Source organism: Odocoileus virginianus, chromosome 1, assembly GCF_023699985.2.
Source record: "Odocoileus virginianus isolate 20LAN1187 ecotype Illinois chromosome 1, Ovbor_1.2, whole genome shotgun sequence".
Classification (NCBI taxonomy): domain Eukaryota; kingdom Metazoa; phylum Chordata; class Mammalia; order Artiodactyla; family Cervidae; genus Odocoileus; species Odocoileus virginianus.
Window position 1 is genome coordinate 52,455,990 of NC_069674.1, and position 17,988 is coordinate 52,473,977.

A 17,988-nucleotide genomic window follows, 5' to 3' on the forward strand; every position below is an offset into this window, starting at 1 on the left:
GTGTTGCAGTCTATGGGGTTGCAAAGAGTCGGACACGATTGAGCGACTGAACTGAACTGAAAGTTGTTATAAAAAAGCAAACATTCAGGTAGTACCTTATAATGCTAGAAAAACTTAAAACACTAGGGCTTCCCTGGTGGCTCAGATGGTAAAGAATCTGCCTGCAATGTGGGTTTGATCCCTGGGAAGGACAATCCCCTGGAGAAGGAAATGGCAACCCACTCCAGTATTCTTGCCTGGAAAACTCCATGGACAGAGGAGCCTGGCGGGCTGCAGTCCATGGGGTTACAAAGAGTCGAACATGACTGAACGATGAACATTTTCACTTCACTTTCAGGGTTAAGTGAAACTTTAAGGGGTTCTGTTTTCTATTAAATTAAAAGATACTGGAAAGTACAAAAGATTAACATTCTACACACACCCTCCCATACCCACACCTAGGATTCCAAAGGGATTGATCACACCTGGCATGCCAAAGGCCAACTTGGCAGCCCACTTTGAGCAAACTTCACCATTCTTCTGAAGGGAAGGAGATGGGGGAATGATTCTGCAACAGAGACAGCTGAAGGAGCACATGGTTGGGATGCCCAGTGGTTCACTTGCCCAGGCCTTCTCCTTTTATGGCATAACAAATGGCAAGTAAGAGTGTTGATGGAGGTGGTTTGTCAGGTAACTAACTTCCTTTTATCCCAGAGTCCTAGGTTTAGAGTTAGGTATTTGTGGATGTTGAACTTCTGCAAGAAGAGCTAGTGCCCAATAATCTCTTCATGTGGATTATCCCGTTGCACATATTCAGTAAATCCTCACTGTCAGGAATATCCAAGAGAAGCAGTAGCACCGTGAAATGAGATAGACATGATTTGAGGACTATTTCTATTTTGGATTGTGGGTGGCATTTTCCTTTTCCCCTCTTAGCTAACTTTAGTTTTGTTTATATGTTGTTTTGGATGCATTTAAAGGAGTGAATTTTTGCCTCTTTAAAAAATTGGCTGCGAGTTTCCAGACAGAGAGACTGTCTGTGGTTTGCCAAAGCGGAGGGTGGTGGGAAAGGGATGGATTGGGAGTTTGGAATTAGCAGATGGAAACTATTGCGTATGAAATGAAGGGGCAACATGGTTCTACTGTATAGAACAGGGAACTACAGTCAATGTCCTGTAGTAAACCATAATGGAAAAGAATATGAAAAAGAATATATATATAACTGAATCACTTTGCTATACAGCAAAAATTAACACATTATAAAACAACTATACTTCAATAAAATAAATTTTTTGAAAATTGACTGTGAGTTCCGAAGAACAAGTCTATGTAGTGTTCTCCAGAACCATATCTGAGCTTTGGAATGTCTGTGATTTGCATCTGTTCACAAACAAGTCCACAAAGGTATGTATTTGGGTTTGCATGTGGGTGCATAACCACCCACACAGAGCCTCGATTTGCAAGCACGGGCATAGAAAATGTGGTCACAGTGATCTCCATGTCATTAATATCGGTTTGCTCCTGTTTCTGAGGAAGTCAGGCTTCAAATTATACCTGTCAGCCCATGGTTGGACACCGTAGTGAGACAGAATGTTCCATGGGGAACCACCCAAGATGTGAAAGAACATTTATTTCCCTGGCTTGAAAACTTCAAGGAATGTGTAACACCAATGTGGTGGGTGTTGAATTGTAGTTACAGTCCTTCCTAAATCGTGTGTCCTGATTTCATCATCTTACTTCATTCCACTCTAGGGAAAGACATTCCTGGTCAGGCATCTCTGGTGTTTGATGTTGCGTTATTGGACCTCCATAACCCTAAGGATGGCATTTCCATTGAGAATAAAGTAGTGCCTGAAAACTGTGAGCGGCGAAGTCAAAGCGGGGACTTTCTCAGGTATCATTACAACGGCACGCTCCTGGACGGCACATTCTTTGATTCCAGGTGAGCAAACAGGGTCCTTCACTGACCAGAACATCTATTAACTAGTTTACAGCTGGCAGACCATGATCTGTATACTTGTCAGTGCTGATCTGGAGTTAGTATTTTCATCTTCAGTATAGATTTGTATTGTGTGATACTGAATTCCTTCAAGGGTGTTAGAACAGTCTCCCGGGCTCTGTAGGAGATGGGTCTGCAGGAAAGCAGGAGGGCTCATGCTAAGACTCCCACCACCCCTGTAGACTGCGCTCAACAATCCAAGTACAAACCCAGGTCTGGAGTCTGAGACAGGAAGTGACTGGAAGGGAAGTCCAGGCCGTTGGATGGAGAGAACAGACCTGGTATCAATAGACCTGGATTCCAGGCCCTGTATGTGGCGCATTAAAGCATTTAACCTCTCTGATCTTCAATTTTTCCCCTGTTGTTAGCTCCTTTCTCAAAGAGATAGTTAGATTAAAGAGAGAAGGTAGGTGGAAGCGCTTTGCAAACTTTGATGACTTATCTGCTGCAGGAACTGTTTGGCTGCATTATGCTCCCATCCTGATACTAATTAGGAGGTTAATTACTGAGCCTGTCATTAGTCAGTTTTGTATTGTTTATCAAGCTTAGCTTGCAGTCTTGATCAGGCAACAGGCATTTGGTTTGTGTTGTCTGGAAATCATTCCTTTAGCTTCCTATAGAGCAAACAAGTAGTGACAGCAGTCTTCCTGTCTCTCTGAGGTAAGAGACTTCCTGTTTAATTAGTCATCCAGAAACATTACAGAAGAATTTTTATATGGTGTAATTTTATTTGCATAATTCATTTTTCCTGCTTCTAGGATCCCTTCTTTTAAATTTTTCATTTGATTTTTTGGAAAAAGGCAATAGTTACATTGTTCAAAATTAAAATAAAATATGCATTAAGATATGTTGTATTAATCATCCCTGCCAACCTTACATCCCCTGCTCCACAAGCCACTTAGAGTTAACCACTTTTATTAATAAGTTTCTTTTCATATTCTTCAAATGTGTGGATTTTTTTCTAATACAGATATAATCAAATACAATTGTTATATTATTAATATCTTCTCCCTTTATAGAATATAGCATTTAGAATACTATATGCATACATATATAACATTATGTATTACATATCCATACAGAACATAATGCTATGTACTATATGCACTATTCTGCCCCTTGCTTTTTTTCACTTTGGGACTATTTCCATATTAATGCGTCAAGAGAACTCATTTTTTGTCTGCAGTGAATTTGGTGAACATACCATATTTATTTAACCATTCCCCACTGATGACATTGAGTTGTTTTTATTCTTTTTTTATCAAAAAAAATTCAGTGTGTGTGTATGTGTGTGCACATGTGTGTGATTAGTCACATATGAGCTTGGTTCTGTCTTTTATTCCCTGGAATTGTATTTCTAGTTGAAAGGCCATTTTCCTAGCAGATACCAGATTTCTTCCCTTATTAATGGAGCCAGTTTTCTTAGGTTTCAAACAGATTTCCATTTTAGTATACTGGGATCTAACTCATCCTAAGAACTAAGTAATATTCCGTTATCAAGATTTGCCTTAATTTAGTAATCAATCCTCAATGTTTTCTACCTTTTGATAAATGTCTAGAAGAATCTCTAGATCTAAGGTTATGTGTATTTTTACAGCTTTTGATATAACTACCAAGCTATCCTTAAGGAAGGTTTTACATCACTAAGAATACCCCATTCCCTGCAAACTCAGCAACATTAGGTATCATTTATAAATTATCTTTGCTAATTTATAGGAGAAAAATAGAATTTTATAATTTTAATCTGAATTTCTTTGATTGCTATTAAGGTTGAAATACTTTCAAATGTTTATTGACTATTTGGATATTTTCTTTTGTGATTTACCTGTTTGTGTCTTTTGCCTGTTTTTATATTGAGGATATTGGTATTTGTCCTTTTCTTAATTTAGATCTTGATACATTAAAGATATTAACTCTTTTATGGTTGCTTATTGTTGAAGGCATATTGCTTATTTATTTGCATTTTAATTTTGGTTATTGTGATTTTTGATATGTTTTAAATATAACCTTTTATGTTATTAAATGCATTCCACATCTACTTTATGGCTTCCTTTATTCTTATGTAAATTCTTACATATATACATACATATATATATATTCTGTTTTGGATAACTTGCTAAAAGTCTCTCTCCTCGTCTAGGGTATATAAATATTTACCTGTATTTTCTTCATGCCCTTCTAATTGTTTTATTTTATTTTATTTTTGTTTTATTTATTTACTTATTTATTTTTTTAATCCTTTAAAATAGTCTCTATTAGAATTTTTATTTGAGAAACTATTATGTTCTTATTGTATAAGTGAAACAATGCAAAGATATTTAGTAAAATGTCATAATTTCACGTCAACCCCTTCCATTTTCACCACTTGAGGCAAATATTAAAAACCTTCCACAGACTCTGTCCATGCTTGTAAACTCTTTCATGTTTAAATCTTTAATCCATCTGGAATTTATTGTGGTTTTCAGTATTACCATAAGGATCTAAATGTTTTTTTCCAGTTGGTTAGCTAGTTTTTCCAACACTATTGAATAACTGTCTTTTCCTCACTCATCTCAAATCTGACATTTATTATGTACTAAATTCTTATATACACTTTGGGTCTTGGTCTAGAATTTTTATCCCTTTCCAGTGATCTAGTTATCATTCCTGGGCCACTATCACACCTTTAGCTATTGTAACTTCTTAATTTGTATAATAGAGAATATTCTTTTTCTTTGTAAACATCATTTTTTCCTATTAAGTGATACATTGACATGATTTAAAATTCTAGAAGTATAAAAGGATAAACAATGAAGCATTTTCCCCCTCTCCTTGACCATCAGCCTCCTAGTTCCCCTCTTCACAGGGAACTAGTGTGATGATTTAATAGGTCTTCCATTCATATACAATGAAATACAGATAAGTATGTAGACAGCCTGCTTCCTGACTGAGGAGAATCACTTGATGCTGTCATTTCTTCATGCCCTGTGGCTCTGGTCCCTGGGGGGAGCTGAGAAGGAAGAGCCCCTCACAGCTCTGCTTTTCATCTCCCTGGCCCCACTGCTGGCCCTCCTCTCAGGCCATCATCCTTGGGCTGTGTTTGATGAAGTGACACCGATAGTGAACTGGCTCTTTCAGGACAAGCTTTTTGCCACATCTGTGCCATGTAAGGGTGGGTAATGGGCACAGATCATTGCAGTTCAGTTTGGTAGCAGACCTGACATGTGAAGTTTTATTATTTTATTCTGGAATCATCAGGCTTTGGGAAATTTATCCCTATTCTCTCCAAACTCATAGTGTAATCAGAGCCAGAGAGATTGGATCTCTCCACTAAGCGGAATGCTCGGGTCTCCTGCCAGAGGCGTTGAGAAAGGCGGGTACTCACCAGGAGGCTTGATGAGCAGCAACTACAGCCGGGCGGGTTCACCCAGGCCCTGGTGGAGGTTGGAGAGTTAAACGGCTCTCAGTACATATACTACTTTTCTGGCAGTCCAAATATTCATGTCTCCCATAAACAGGTGTTCTCCTCTTTAGAGAAATTGTTAATTTCTTTTTAATTTTTTCCCCCTTTTTTGGCTTTCCTTTGAAACTTTATATTAGAGTAATAGAAGACTTTAAAACTTCTAAATAAAACTGTTTACAAGAGCTAACAGAGAAATTCCTAGTTTCTGTTAAGGACCCCTCGATGCTTTTTTCATTGACTAAACATGGTCCCCAAGAGTACAGTCCTGTTTCCATTAGCTACATTCCTGCGTGGTTGCTTCTTGTAACCTGCATCCAATTCATAACCTGACTAAAGCCAAGTGCTGGAGGGCTTCTTTCTGTGAGCATCTCTGCTGGAAGCGGCTCCCACGCCGCGTGTGGACCCTTGTTCACCATTTCAGGGGAGCATGTTTGCTGGCTTGTCCTCCGGCTCTAGGGTGCCCCCCACCTCTGATCTGGAGGCCTCCGCGCTCTGGCTGCTTCGCGGTACCGACCCCACAGCGGCTGCGGCGTCCCTTGTGATCAAGCTCTTTTCCTCTTTGCCAGCTACTCGCGGAACCGCACTTTTGACACGTACATTGGGCAGGGCTACGTGATTCCCGGGATTGACGAAGGTTTACTTGGAGTCTGCATCGGAGAGAAGCGGAGGATCGTGGTCCCCCCTCACCTGGGCTACGGTGAGGAAGGAAGAGGTGAGCTCTGCGTGCCTTCTAGGGTCAGCTGAGCAGACTAGTTGCTGCTTCCACAGTGCTTGGAGTAGGGCCTTTGAGAGCCAAAGCCTAGAAGCTAAAGTCCAGCCTCAGACTTGAATGCTCAGATATAACTCTAGTTTCTAGAGGGGCTCTGGCGTTTCTCCTTATTCCCCCTTCCCGCTTTCCTTTTGGAAAATTTAAAACTATGTCAGAGTTGAAAGAACTGTGCAGTGAACTCCACTTAGATTCACCAGTTGTTAACATCTTGCTATGTATTTATTTTTTCTGTATGTGTAATACTATATTTTCTCTTTGTTGAGTTATTTGAAAGTAAATGCCAACTCCCGCTTCTTTTGTTGAAGTATATTTGACATATAACATTGTGTGCATTTAAGGTGTATGTGCTATTTTGTACGTTTATATATTGTAATGTGATTGCCATTGTAGCGATAATGAGCACCTCTATCGTGGTGTGTGTTCAGTCGCTCAGTTGTGTCCGACTCTGTGCAACCCCATGGACTGTATAGCCTGCCAGGTTCCTCTGGCCATGGATTTCCCAGGCAAGAATAATGGAGTCTGTTGCCATTTCCTTCTCCAGGGGATCTTCCTGACCCAGGGATCGAACCTGAGTCTCCTGCATTGGCAGGCAGATTCTTTACCATTGAGCTACCTGGGAAGCCCTTCTGTCATGGTACATAATTACCATTTTTGGGGGGGGAGCGGTTGGGATAATTGATAATGAGCAAGTTTGATGATTATAATATTGTCTGTATTTGCTATAATGTGCATTATTTTGGTTTTTGTTTTTAACAACTTTATTGAAATGTGCCATAACATTCACCTATTTTTACATATACAACTCAATGACTTTTAGTAAATGTATTGAGATGTGCAGTTATCACATTAATCCAGTTTTAGAATATTTGTCACCCAAAGAGCAAACTTTAAAAAAAAATCACACAGATAATATATGCTGACTTTAGAAAAACAGAGCTCATCAACAACAAAAATTTCCCATAATCTCACCAGCCAGGAATAAGCATTATTAATGCGGTAGATGGAACACTGGCCGCAAAGATGTGCATGTCCTAATTTGCAGAACATGTGAATATGCTACTTTACATGGTAAAAGAGACTTTGCAGATATAATTAAGGTGAGATAAGGAGGATCTTTTCCTAGGATCTTTGTAAGAGACCAGAGAGAGGAGAAAATGCTAGGCTGCTGACTGAGAAGATGGAGGAAGGGGCCACAAGCCGAGGAAGGAGGGTGACCTTGAAAAGCTTGAAAGATGGGGAAACAGATTCTCCCCTGAAACCTCCAAAAGAAACACGTCCCTGAAAATACCTTCAGTTTAGACTTTGACCCCTGAGTTATAAGAATACATTTCTGTTGTTTTAAGCCACCAGGTTTCTGGTAGTTTGATACAGCAGCCTTAGAAAACTAATACAACCATAAAGTGGTTGTATACTTCTATATATTGAGTATATGTGAATCTATCGGTAAAAGGAAATACATAACCATTTACACTGATAAATACTGACAAAATTGTGATTATCTACACATATTACTTTGTAATTTCTCTTTACCTAATTTGTTGTGGACAATGTTTTATGCCAACAGGTTGCATAGAATTTTAATGGTTACATACTATTCCAAACCATATTTCCTTTCTTTTTTTCTAATATACCATGTTTTGCTAACTTAGGAATAGTTGATGCAGTATTATTTTTCTTTTGTGTTCTTTTTGCTGGCTGGCCTGGCTGACTGTACACATTCATTTTGTTAACCCGCTTCTGACTTCTACTACTGTATCATATGGATTTCAGAATTTTCCCAGTAGGCTTTGTTTGAAAGGTCTAAGAAGCCCCAGGTTGGTTGGAAACTAGGGTGTACCGTGGAGAAATATTTTTTTCCCTGACTTAAATTTCTGTTATAAAGCCACAAGAAATCATAGCTTACGATCTTAAGATCATTCAGCAGGCCTCACTTCCTGTCCTGTTTGTCTAGTGTCTTGATGCTCTATTTTTTTGTATTATGTAAATATCTGTGCTGTACTAAGTCACTCCAGTTGTGTCCAAATCTGTGCAACCCTGTGGACTGCAGCCTTCCAGGCTGCTCTGTCTGTGGGACTCTTCAGGCAAGAATACTTGAGTGCACTGCTATGCCCTCCTCTGGGATCTTCCCGACCCAGGGATTGAACCTGCAGCTCCTACAACTCCCTCACTGCAGGTAAATTCTTTACTTCTGAGCCACCAGGGAAGCCCCATGTAAATGTCTACTTGTAGACAAATACATACAGGAATAGACAAATACTTTCAGAGTACCCTGTTTTGTTATGCCCTTAGAACCAATTCTTCCTTTCCCTAAGAAGAATATGCTGATAGAAAACATTTGGTTAAATTATTTTTCTCCTTTTGGCTTTCTCTCAAGTATGAGATAGTTTTGCAAAGAATTATATAAAGTTCTGGGAAGCATTTGAAGTCTCATAAATTTTCTGGGCACGAGGCTGCTTCACCCTGAATCATGTGTTGCCACGGAGGGAGGGGCACCCTGGTGCCCTGGTGACACCCAGGTGCTCTTGCACAGGATCTGTCTCTGACCTGTTGGTTAACGAGTGCCTCTAGCCTTCTGCGGGATTTGCACAGGACCTAACGCTAATCATGGAGGGGCTGACCTTAGAAGGGTGTCAGGACACAGAGGAAGTCTGTGGCTTCCTTACCGCATACCACAGGGTTGGGAATATTTGCAGAAGGAAGAAATGCTGGGCTCTTCATGGGTTCTCCAACTCATCAGCATTTCATTTTGTTGCAGTTATGTTCTCTTACAGGGTTGATGGAGGGGAGGGGGCAGGCCTTCTGTAAAGGCTCTGGCCCTTTTTTCTGTCTGCTTTGCTTCATGGGGTTCAGCCCTAAGTTTAGAGTGCCTAGATATGTTCCCAACCCTGAAGTGGAGAATAAATTCTACTGCAGGGTTGTAGAAGCATCACTTCCTCAATGGTTTTCTGCCCCCCAACTTCCACATTACCTTTTTTTTTTAAAATTGGAGGATAATTGTTTTATAATGTTTGTTAGTTTCTGCTGTACAACAACATGAATCAGCTATTAGTATACATTTATCTCTCCCTCTCTTGAGCACATTTTCTTTTAAGCACTCTTTTTCAAAAGTTAAAAGAGGAGCTAATGTTTGACCCATACTCTCAAAGACTTCTCATACATGAGCTCGTTCAAACTTCAAAACAGTTCTCAGTTAAGAACAGGAGGCCCAAAGAGGTTGAGTCATTTGCCGGAGGCCACAATAGCTAATTAGTATGGAGCTCAATTGGACCCAGGGCTCTTGCTGCCTGTGGGAAGAATGCCTTTCCATTAGGCTGTGACTTGTTGATACCCATATATGGAGAAGTCCCAGAGCTCTCAGAGGAAACCCATGCTTCCAAGGAGTCACCGAGCTTCCTTCTGGCCCAAAGTGCCAGTCAGCTTTATTTTGTGTCATCCGTGTCTCTTCTTGAGGAGGCTTATCTAGTGGAGAAAATTGATGACTACTTTTCTGCATTGGTTTTGAGTTTTTTCAAAGAGGAGGCTGGTGCCATAATGAAAAGCTGGATTTCAAGTTTGCTGGTAATGGGGAGGAAAATCATTTCCTCTACACTTCTAGGTTCTTCTGGCTGGTCTAAGAATTAAATTGATATGAGACAGACTAACAGGAGAAAATCAAAGTTTAAGGACGTGTATATATGGGAGGAATCTAGGGAAACTGAGTAACTCACCAAAATGTTTGAAGCCCTAGCCTTAACATCACCTTTAGCTAAAGACAGAAGAGGATGGTTGGGTGTAGTGTTTTCAGACTTCAAAAGAGAGGAAGGTGATTGACCTGGAGAAGGAAAAGCAAGTGTTAGGTATACAGATATTTGTTGGGCCACACAGACATTGGGACCTGAGAGAAATTTTAACTAACAGACTTTGCTAGTTCCCTCCCTGTCTACACACCTAACTCATACTATCGTTATCTCTGGTGATAGCTCCCCACCCCCCCTACCCCCAACAGTCCTCTATCTACATTCTTTAGGCAGTTAAGTAGGAGATAAAAAGGAGGGTTTTCGTTTGAGTCTTTTGGGTCTTGCTCTCAACTTGGAATAATCCACATGTCGAAGAGATGTTTTGGGGTGGTAAATTTTGCTCCCCTGCACTGGGGAGAAGGGGCCACCATTTATAGGGGGACCTGTCTTCAGGCTGGCTCATCATCAGTTACTCAGGAAACCAGCATCTGGCACAGGCCATGCATGTAGGCAGTTACTGGTTAAGCACTGTGATTAAGAGAATTGGACAGTGATGTGAGTGAAGCAGGAACTGATCAAGCAGGGGCAGTACAGAGAACAAGAGAACAGGCATCTTGAATGTGGTTCAGTCATACAGTTGGCACAGGGAAGTTAAATTGGCATTGGCCCAATGCCATCAGGTCCTTGTCCCTTTCTGGGCTTCATCCGCATGCTTTCTTCAGAGAAGTTAATGGAGCTGCTCAAGATGCAGCTTTCTTTTCCACCAATCTCCTACACCAACCATGGCCTGCACCCCTGTTGTTGAGTCTCTCAGTCATGTCCAACTCTTTGCGAACCAATGAACTGCAGCACACCAGGCTTCCCTGTCCTTCAGTATCTCTTGGAGTTTGCTCAAATTCATGTCTCTTGAGTCAGTGATGCTATCTAACCATTTCATCTTCTGCTGCCCTCTTCTTTTGCCTTCAATCTTTCCCAGCATCAGGGTCTGTTCCCTGGTCGACTCTTTGCATCAGGTAGTCAAAGTACTGGAGCTTCAGCTTCAGCATCAGTCCTTCCAATGAATATTCAGGGTTGATGTCCTTTAGGATGGACTGTTTTGATCTCCTTGCAGTCCAAGGGACTCTCAAGAGTCTTCTCCAGCACCACCATTCGAGGGCTTCCTAAACAGAATCAGCTGCTCACTTACAGACCATTTAGCACAGCATTCCTTAGACTTGGCTGCCCCTTGGAGGGGCAGAACAAAACAACACAAAAGCCCTGGGAAACAAAACAGAACAATACTATGCCTGGTACCACTCTAGTTCAGCTGTTCTCAAAGGCTGGTGCATATCACAGAAGAGAATCACCTGACAGGTAAAAGATTACAGAACCAAAGGTACTGCATGGGAAAAGTCCTGGCCCTTTGTGTTTTCACCAAGTTCTCCAGGACATCATGATAGCACCCAGGACCGAGACGGACCACTGCACTAGATAAGCTAAATCTGAATCATAGAGGGGCACCCAGGTGATTTTTTTTTTCAGGTCATCTTGATTTTTTCTTTTATTCTGTGAATGTGGTGAATTAATTTTTATTGTGGTAAAATGTACATATTTACCATTTAAACACTTTTTTAAGCTTACAGTTCTGTGCCATTGAATATATTCACAATGTGGTATAACCATCACCATTGTCTATACCCAGAACTTTTCCATCATCCCAAACTCTGCATTACCCTCTCTCCCTCCAGCCCATGGGAACCATCATTCTATTTTCTGTCTCCATGAGTTTGCCTATTCCAAGTGTCTCATATAATTGAAAACATACAATATTTGTCTTTCTGTGTTGGAGCATAATGTTTTCAAGGTTCATTCCCTGTCGATTGTAAGGGGTAACCAAGATTGAGAAACCACTGAGATGGTTCCACAGTCACTCACCCCTGTTAGTGTGTGCTGTTTCCTGCAAAGAGCTGCCCTTGACTCTGGTTTCTGAGCACCTTCCTATGGCAGTTTGCAGTACCTGGTTCCTATGGAAAAGATCCTGCATCCTGTTACTGCTCACATCAGCAACTCCCCATCACTAGTGAATATCAGGCACCTGTGTTCTGCTGTAGATGCACAAGCTTCTCTAATTACACCTTGGTAACTTTGGGCAGGTGTCTAAACCTGTGCCTGAGTTTCCTCATCTGTAGGTTGGGAATATATGATTATAATGAGAATTAAATAAACTAATACATCTAAAGCACTTATAAGAGTGCCTGGTAGTTAACAAGCACCTACCCATTAAGTGTGTGTTAGAGAGAAAGCAGACAAAAAAACAGAAAAGTACATGGTAGGGGTGTTAGGAGTTGGAAGATCTGTGGGGTGAAGAGGGGCTGTTGATGTTCAAGTATCTCTACTAAATTCTGTTGATAGGTGTGTTATTTTCTTGAACAAGTTCTATATGAGTTGGTTTGCTTGTCTGCAAAATGCTAATGAAAATATTATACATTCTTGATTCTAAGTATTACTGTTTACAGATCTTTTACATTTAAATTCTGAAATGATTTGGGAAGTGTGGTTAACAACTGATGCCTCCCTAGAAGCTGTCATTAAATTCATGCAGGAACTGCTGTTCCTGAATTTGTGATAATATTTACCCAACAAGGTTGCTGCAGAGATTTAATAAGAGAATGTATGTGAAAAATGCTGTGGCGCTAGTGGTAAAGGACCTGCCTGCCATTGCAGGAGATGTAAGAGATGTGTGTTCAATCCCTGGGTCAGAAGATCCCCTGGAGGAGAGCATGGCTACCCACTCCAGTACTCTTGCCTGGAGTATCCCATGGACAGAGCAGCCTGGCAGGCTATGGTTCATTGGGTCACAAAGAGTCAGACACGACTGAAGTGACTTAGCACGCACACACACACAGTGTAAAACATTATTTAGATGTGAGATAATGTTCTCAAAAGTGGAAGTGAATAGCTTTGTGTAGAACAGGACGTGTCAGAAAGCACTTTGTGAACTGTTAGGTGTAGTATATCTAAAGGGGTGTATATGCGCCAGTTTTAGTTAGGTGTTTTCCCTCATGATGCTCATGCTAGGAAAGACCCTGGTGCTGGGAAGGATTGAAGGCAGGAGGAGAAGGGGATGACAGAGGATGAGATGATTGGATGGTATCACCGGCTCAATGGACATGAGCGTGAGCAACGTCCGGGAGTTGGTGATGCACAGGGAAGCCTGGCATGCTGCAGTCCATGGGGTCGCAAAGAGTCGGACACAACTCAGCGACTGAACTGAACTTTCCCCCATGAAGTTACTGTTGGTTTTGTTTCTCTAGAGCAGTGGTAGGGCCCTAACGTGATTTCCATTCTCTAACTGATTTTCTTAGCTCACCTCTTCTAGCAGGAGCCAGGCAAGTGTTAATTCGGCTGAGCTTTAGTTTTCTCATATCTGATGAACTTAGCTGTAAGTCTTTCAGGCTTAACCGTTCCATGGGGTAATAGTGCAGTGTCTTGACTTTTAGTCCACACTGTGCTCCTGACTGTGGACCCTGGACAAATCTGTGCCTCAGTTTCCCTGTCTATAAAACTGAGTTAGTTTACATGTTAACAGCCCTTCCAGCTCTGTTCTTCCAGCATCCCTAGGATTGCATAGCCGGTCCCTGTGTTTCTCACTGAGGTCTGTGAGGAACACCTGGTGACGCCGGGGAGCCAGGTGTCCTGCTACTATTCTAACTGCCTGTGTCTGTCCTCTAGGGAACATCCCTGGCTCGGCCGTGCTGGTGTTTGACATCCACGTGATTGACTTTCACAACCCATCAGACTCCATCAGCATCACCTCCCACTACAAGCCCCCCGACTGCTCAGTGCTGAGTAAGAAAGGGGATTACCTCAAGTATCACTACAATGCCTCACTTCTGGACGGGACCCTGCTGGATTCCACGTAAGGGCAGCAGGATCGGTGGGGTGTGAGCCTGGCTGATAACAGTTGGTATTCCCGTGGCCCTCCTTTCCTTTTCCCCAGATACTCACTGAGGGCTTTTATTTCCATGCCTTTTGCACTGTGTATCTTTAGTGTACATCACTACTCCAGTGCACTGTTCTTTTTTTTCCTTTTCTTTTTATTTATTTATTTATTTTATTAGTTGGAGGCTAATTACTTTACAATATTGTAGTGGGTTTTGTCATACATTGACATGAATCAGCCATGGATTTACATGTGTTCCCCATCCCAATCCCCCCTCCCACCTCCCTCTCCGCCCGATCCCTCTGGGGCTTCCCAGTGCACCAGGTCCGAGCACTTGTCTCATGCATCCAACTTGGGCTGGTGATCTGTTTCACCCTAGATAATATACATGTTTCAATGCTGTTCTCTTGAAACATCCCACCCTCGCCTTCTCCCACAGAGTCCAAAAGTCTGTTCTATACATCTGTGTCTCTTTTTCTGTTTTGCATATAGGATTATTGTTATCATCTTTCTAAATTCCATATATATGTGTTAGTATACTGTAATGGTCTTTATCTTTCTGGCTTACTTCACTCTGTATAATGGGCTCCAGTTTCATCCATCTCATTAGAACTGATTCAAATGAATTCTTTTAATGGCTGAGTAATATTCCATGGTGTATATGTACCACAGCTTCCTTATCCATTCGTCTGCTGATGGGCATCTAGGTTGCTTCCATGTCCTGGCTGTGATGAACAGTGCTGCGATGAACACTGGGGTGGTGCACTGTTCTTAGAGGTCCCTCTGAATGGTCTCATCTTGTCCCCTTGAAACTGTCTGAAAAGATCTTGTAGCTACTGTCTTTAAAAATTAACCCGCAGATAAAATCCAAACTCCAGAGTCTCTCTGGAGGCACATGAGGCTCTCTTGTCAGCTCCGTTCTGCCTCGCCAGTCTCATCTTCTGCTGAGGTCCATCTTCCGCCTCCCAGGGGTGCCATGTGCTGTGGTGCAGGATGTGCACTGCTTTCATCCTTCCTTCTGGCCAACTTCTGCCCTGGTCTAAGCGCCTTCCCTTTTCGCAAGGTCGTTGCCTAGTTCCTAGGAAGAGTGAACCGTTCTCACTTCTGTAGTCTCGTAATGTTTTGTGTATTACCTGCCTTTTAGTTGGGGGCTTCCCAGGTGGCTCAGCGGTAAAGAATTTGCCTGCCAAAGCAGGAGACACTAGAGACGTGGGTTTGATCCCTGGGTCAGGAAGATCCCCTGGAGGAGGAAATGGCAACCCACTCCAGTATTCTTGCTGGGAAATCCCATGGACAGAGGAGCCTGGTGGGTTACAGTTCATGGGGTCACTGAGAGTCGGACACAACTTAGAGATGGAGCACGCACACACACCTTACAGTTGTTTTTGTTTCTATCACTGTTGCTGGTCCGAATACCCTAGATACTCAACATTTTATTCATCTTTTTACTCCTCAGACTTAGCCCAGAACATAACGCAAAGGAAGTATTTTATAAATGTTAATTGAGATGAATCTAAAACCATATTACTAGGAATCAGCAGTGTATACTAGTATCATGCGGGTAAAAGGAGCTTTGCTCCTTATGTATCTGAATCTTTAGATTATCTATGAAAGTGAAAGTCGCTCAGTCATGTCCAGCTCTGCGACCCCATGGACTGTAGCCTGCCAGACTCCTCCGTCCATGGAATTCTCCAGGCCAGAATACTGGAGTGGATAGCTGTTCCCTTCTCCAGGGGATCTTCCCAACCCAGGGGTCAAACCCAGGTCTCCTGCATTGCAGGCGGATTCTTTACCAGCTGAGCCAAGGTAATATGCTATTCTCTTTGGGAAGGAAACATTTTCAGCCTTTCTTTGTGTCTCCATATAAGTACATCCATTTTTGTACTGAGCCTGGCTTAGAATCCTAAGTTTAGTCTTGAGGAGAAAGAACAGCTTCATATAAATGTGTCGTACTGCATTTACTTCTAGATGGAGAGGGTCTTATCTCCTTCTCACCATCCCTTTGTCTTCTAGCCTCAGGTGACAGAGTGTGGCCAGTTGTGGAGAGCTTGAGGGACATACTCCTCAGAGCATTCTCTCTGGTGCTGTGAGACCTATTTAATGTATTTCATCAGATCTAAAATGTGTTGGTTGTTAGAAGCATCATTTTATGTATCTCAAGAAACTAAGAACGCTGTCAAAAAATAACAACATGATGTCTGTTGTAAGATGTATCCCAAATCAAGAGATATTAAAATGTGAAAAAATATGCATTATAGAATCAATGAAATATGCTCCAGCTCCTGGGACCCAGATTTACAGCAGAATCTAGCTTACAGCAAACCTCACTGCACTGATTAGAAACTTCTGAGGACAGTGGGGAAGAAGCATGGCTTTCTTTTGTTTTGGGTTCATTGAGCGTGTGCATGGGAAAGCAAGGTTAGGACAGTCTGTAAGGCCGATGGCCAGCTGTCATTGCTGGGGCTGAAGCTCCTATTCTTGGTGCTCCTACAGCTTTGGAAAGGGGAAGTGGGGGTGGGAAATTAACAAAGGAATTTCTTCTTTGGTGGATCAGGATATGCGTCTCTTGTTGGGTGGGGGAATCCGTCTTCCTGCTTCTGAGGCGTGTTTGGCGGATGCATAATATTCTTACAGAGCATGCAGGAGCCATGTGACGCTCCTTCCTCTTCCCAGAGACTCCATTCTGAACCACCGGAGTCATTTGTGTCACGTGTACATTGACACGGAAGAGCAGTGTCTGGGCGTCCCTGCGGGTTCTCTTCTGGGCGGAAGTTTCAGAGTAACAGGGTCGTGGCAAGTGCGGCAGGAGAAGGCTTACCAGTGTGTGGGGGGAGCTGCTTTTGGAGGACGGGGTCTGGTCCCACCCCAAGCCCATGGGGGCTCTATTATCAGCTTGGCAGGTGCTGCTGTTGTTGCTCATTGATCGGGACTGGGAGAGTCTGTGATGGACGGGAGAGAGGGGAGCGTGGGTGGAGAGCCAGAGAGGGCTGCCTGTAGGCAGGAAGCAATGGGAAGCCGGGAATACACAGAAGGAATGATGAGAATGTCCAAGACAAAAACTGGCAAATCAAAAATAAAAGGATGACTTGAGGGAAAAGAATGAGCTGGTTTTCAGAGTTGACACGTAAAAACAAGTTGCTTGCTTAGAGGGTTCTCTTCATGTGTGTTGAAACTGGCCTCAGAAAAGAATAAACACTTGTTATTTGATAGCTCAATGAGTTCTTGCATATTCTGTATGATTTTGAAACCCAATAGTCCCATGGGAAGTTGCCCAGGGTCCCTGGAGAGAGGCAGTGTGAGGGCGCCTCTGTGCTGCTGACAAAGGAGGGGTTGTGTTGGGGTAGGGCAGAGGACGAGCCCTCCCTCGGGCCTGGGGCCAAGGCATCCAGTGCACTGGAACTGGCTTTGTTTCCCTTTCACCCCAGGTAGGACAGATGCAAACGCTGTTTTGCATCTGCGCCCACAGGAGGCTAGGAAGCCTGAGAGATGAGGCAAAGGGGCCGTAGCTTCCTTGTCACCAGCTGGTGATGGATATCAAGGGGGCGCCAAGATAGCCAGGAGGTGTTCTTTCTTTGGATTTGAAGAATATTCCCATTGTTTGCTTTTAGGAAGTGATAGGAATGCATCAATTTGAAAATAGATTTACTTTCAGTACTGATTGAGGTGACTTTTATTTGGATACCCTTGGGATTTTGGACATCAAGGCTCATTAAAACCATGGCCCAAGTTAACTGTTATTCTGGAGTCGTAGAGTGTTATAGGCACAAGCATGTCACACTCTCAAGGCTGTCCATTTATTGAGCTGTTGATGCTTGCTCTCCTCTGTGCCAAGCATATTATATGCTATTTAGAATGTCCTGTGCGATAGCTGTTATTATGTCTGTTTTATAGATGAGGAAACTGTAAAATTATATTTCTGTCAAATTAAGTGGCAGAACCAGGATTCAGACTCAGGTCTTGCTGAATTTTCATGAAAATTTCTGACTAAAATTTCAGAACACTGACTGAAACTTAGTGACTTAGCAGGCATTTACGCACATCCCACTTGTTTTGCCAAATGTTCCTGTAAGATCTTTTATAGCAAGAGGATTCACTGCAGCATGCCCCAAACTCTCAAACAGTTCCTCAGTCGTCCCTTGATTTTCACCTTGAAACCTTTGA

The 17,988-nt window shown here is 42.4% G+C and overlaps 1 protein-coding gene across 1 annotated transcript in view; it reads left to right on the forward strand.

The window, feature by feature from the left end:
• Window positions 1-17,988, forward strand: part of FKBP9 (FKBP prolyl isomerase 9) — a 43,429-nt gene that overhangs the window by 18,588 nt on the left and 6,853 nt on the right. Inside the window, exons 5-7 of the mRNA XM_020886050.2 lie at window positions 1,732-1,921; window positions 5,987-6,132; window positions 13,617-13,803. Coding sequence (XP_020741709.2) covers window positions 1,732-1,921; window positions 5,987-6,132; window positions 13,617-13,803 — 523 coding nt within the window. The remainder of the gene's footprint in view (window positions 1-1,731; window positions 1,922-5,986; window positions 6,133-13,616; window positions 13,804-17,988) is intronic.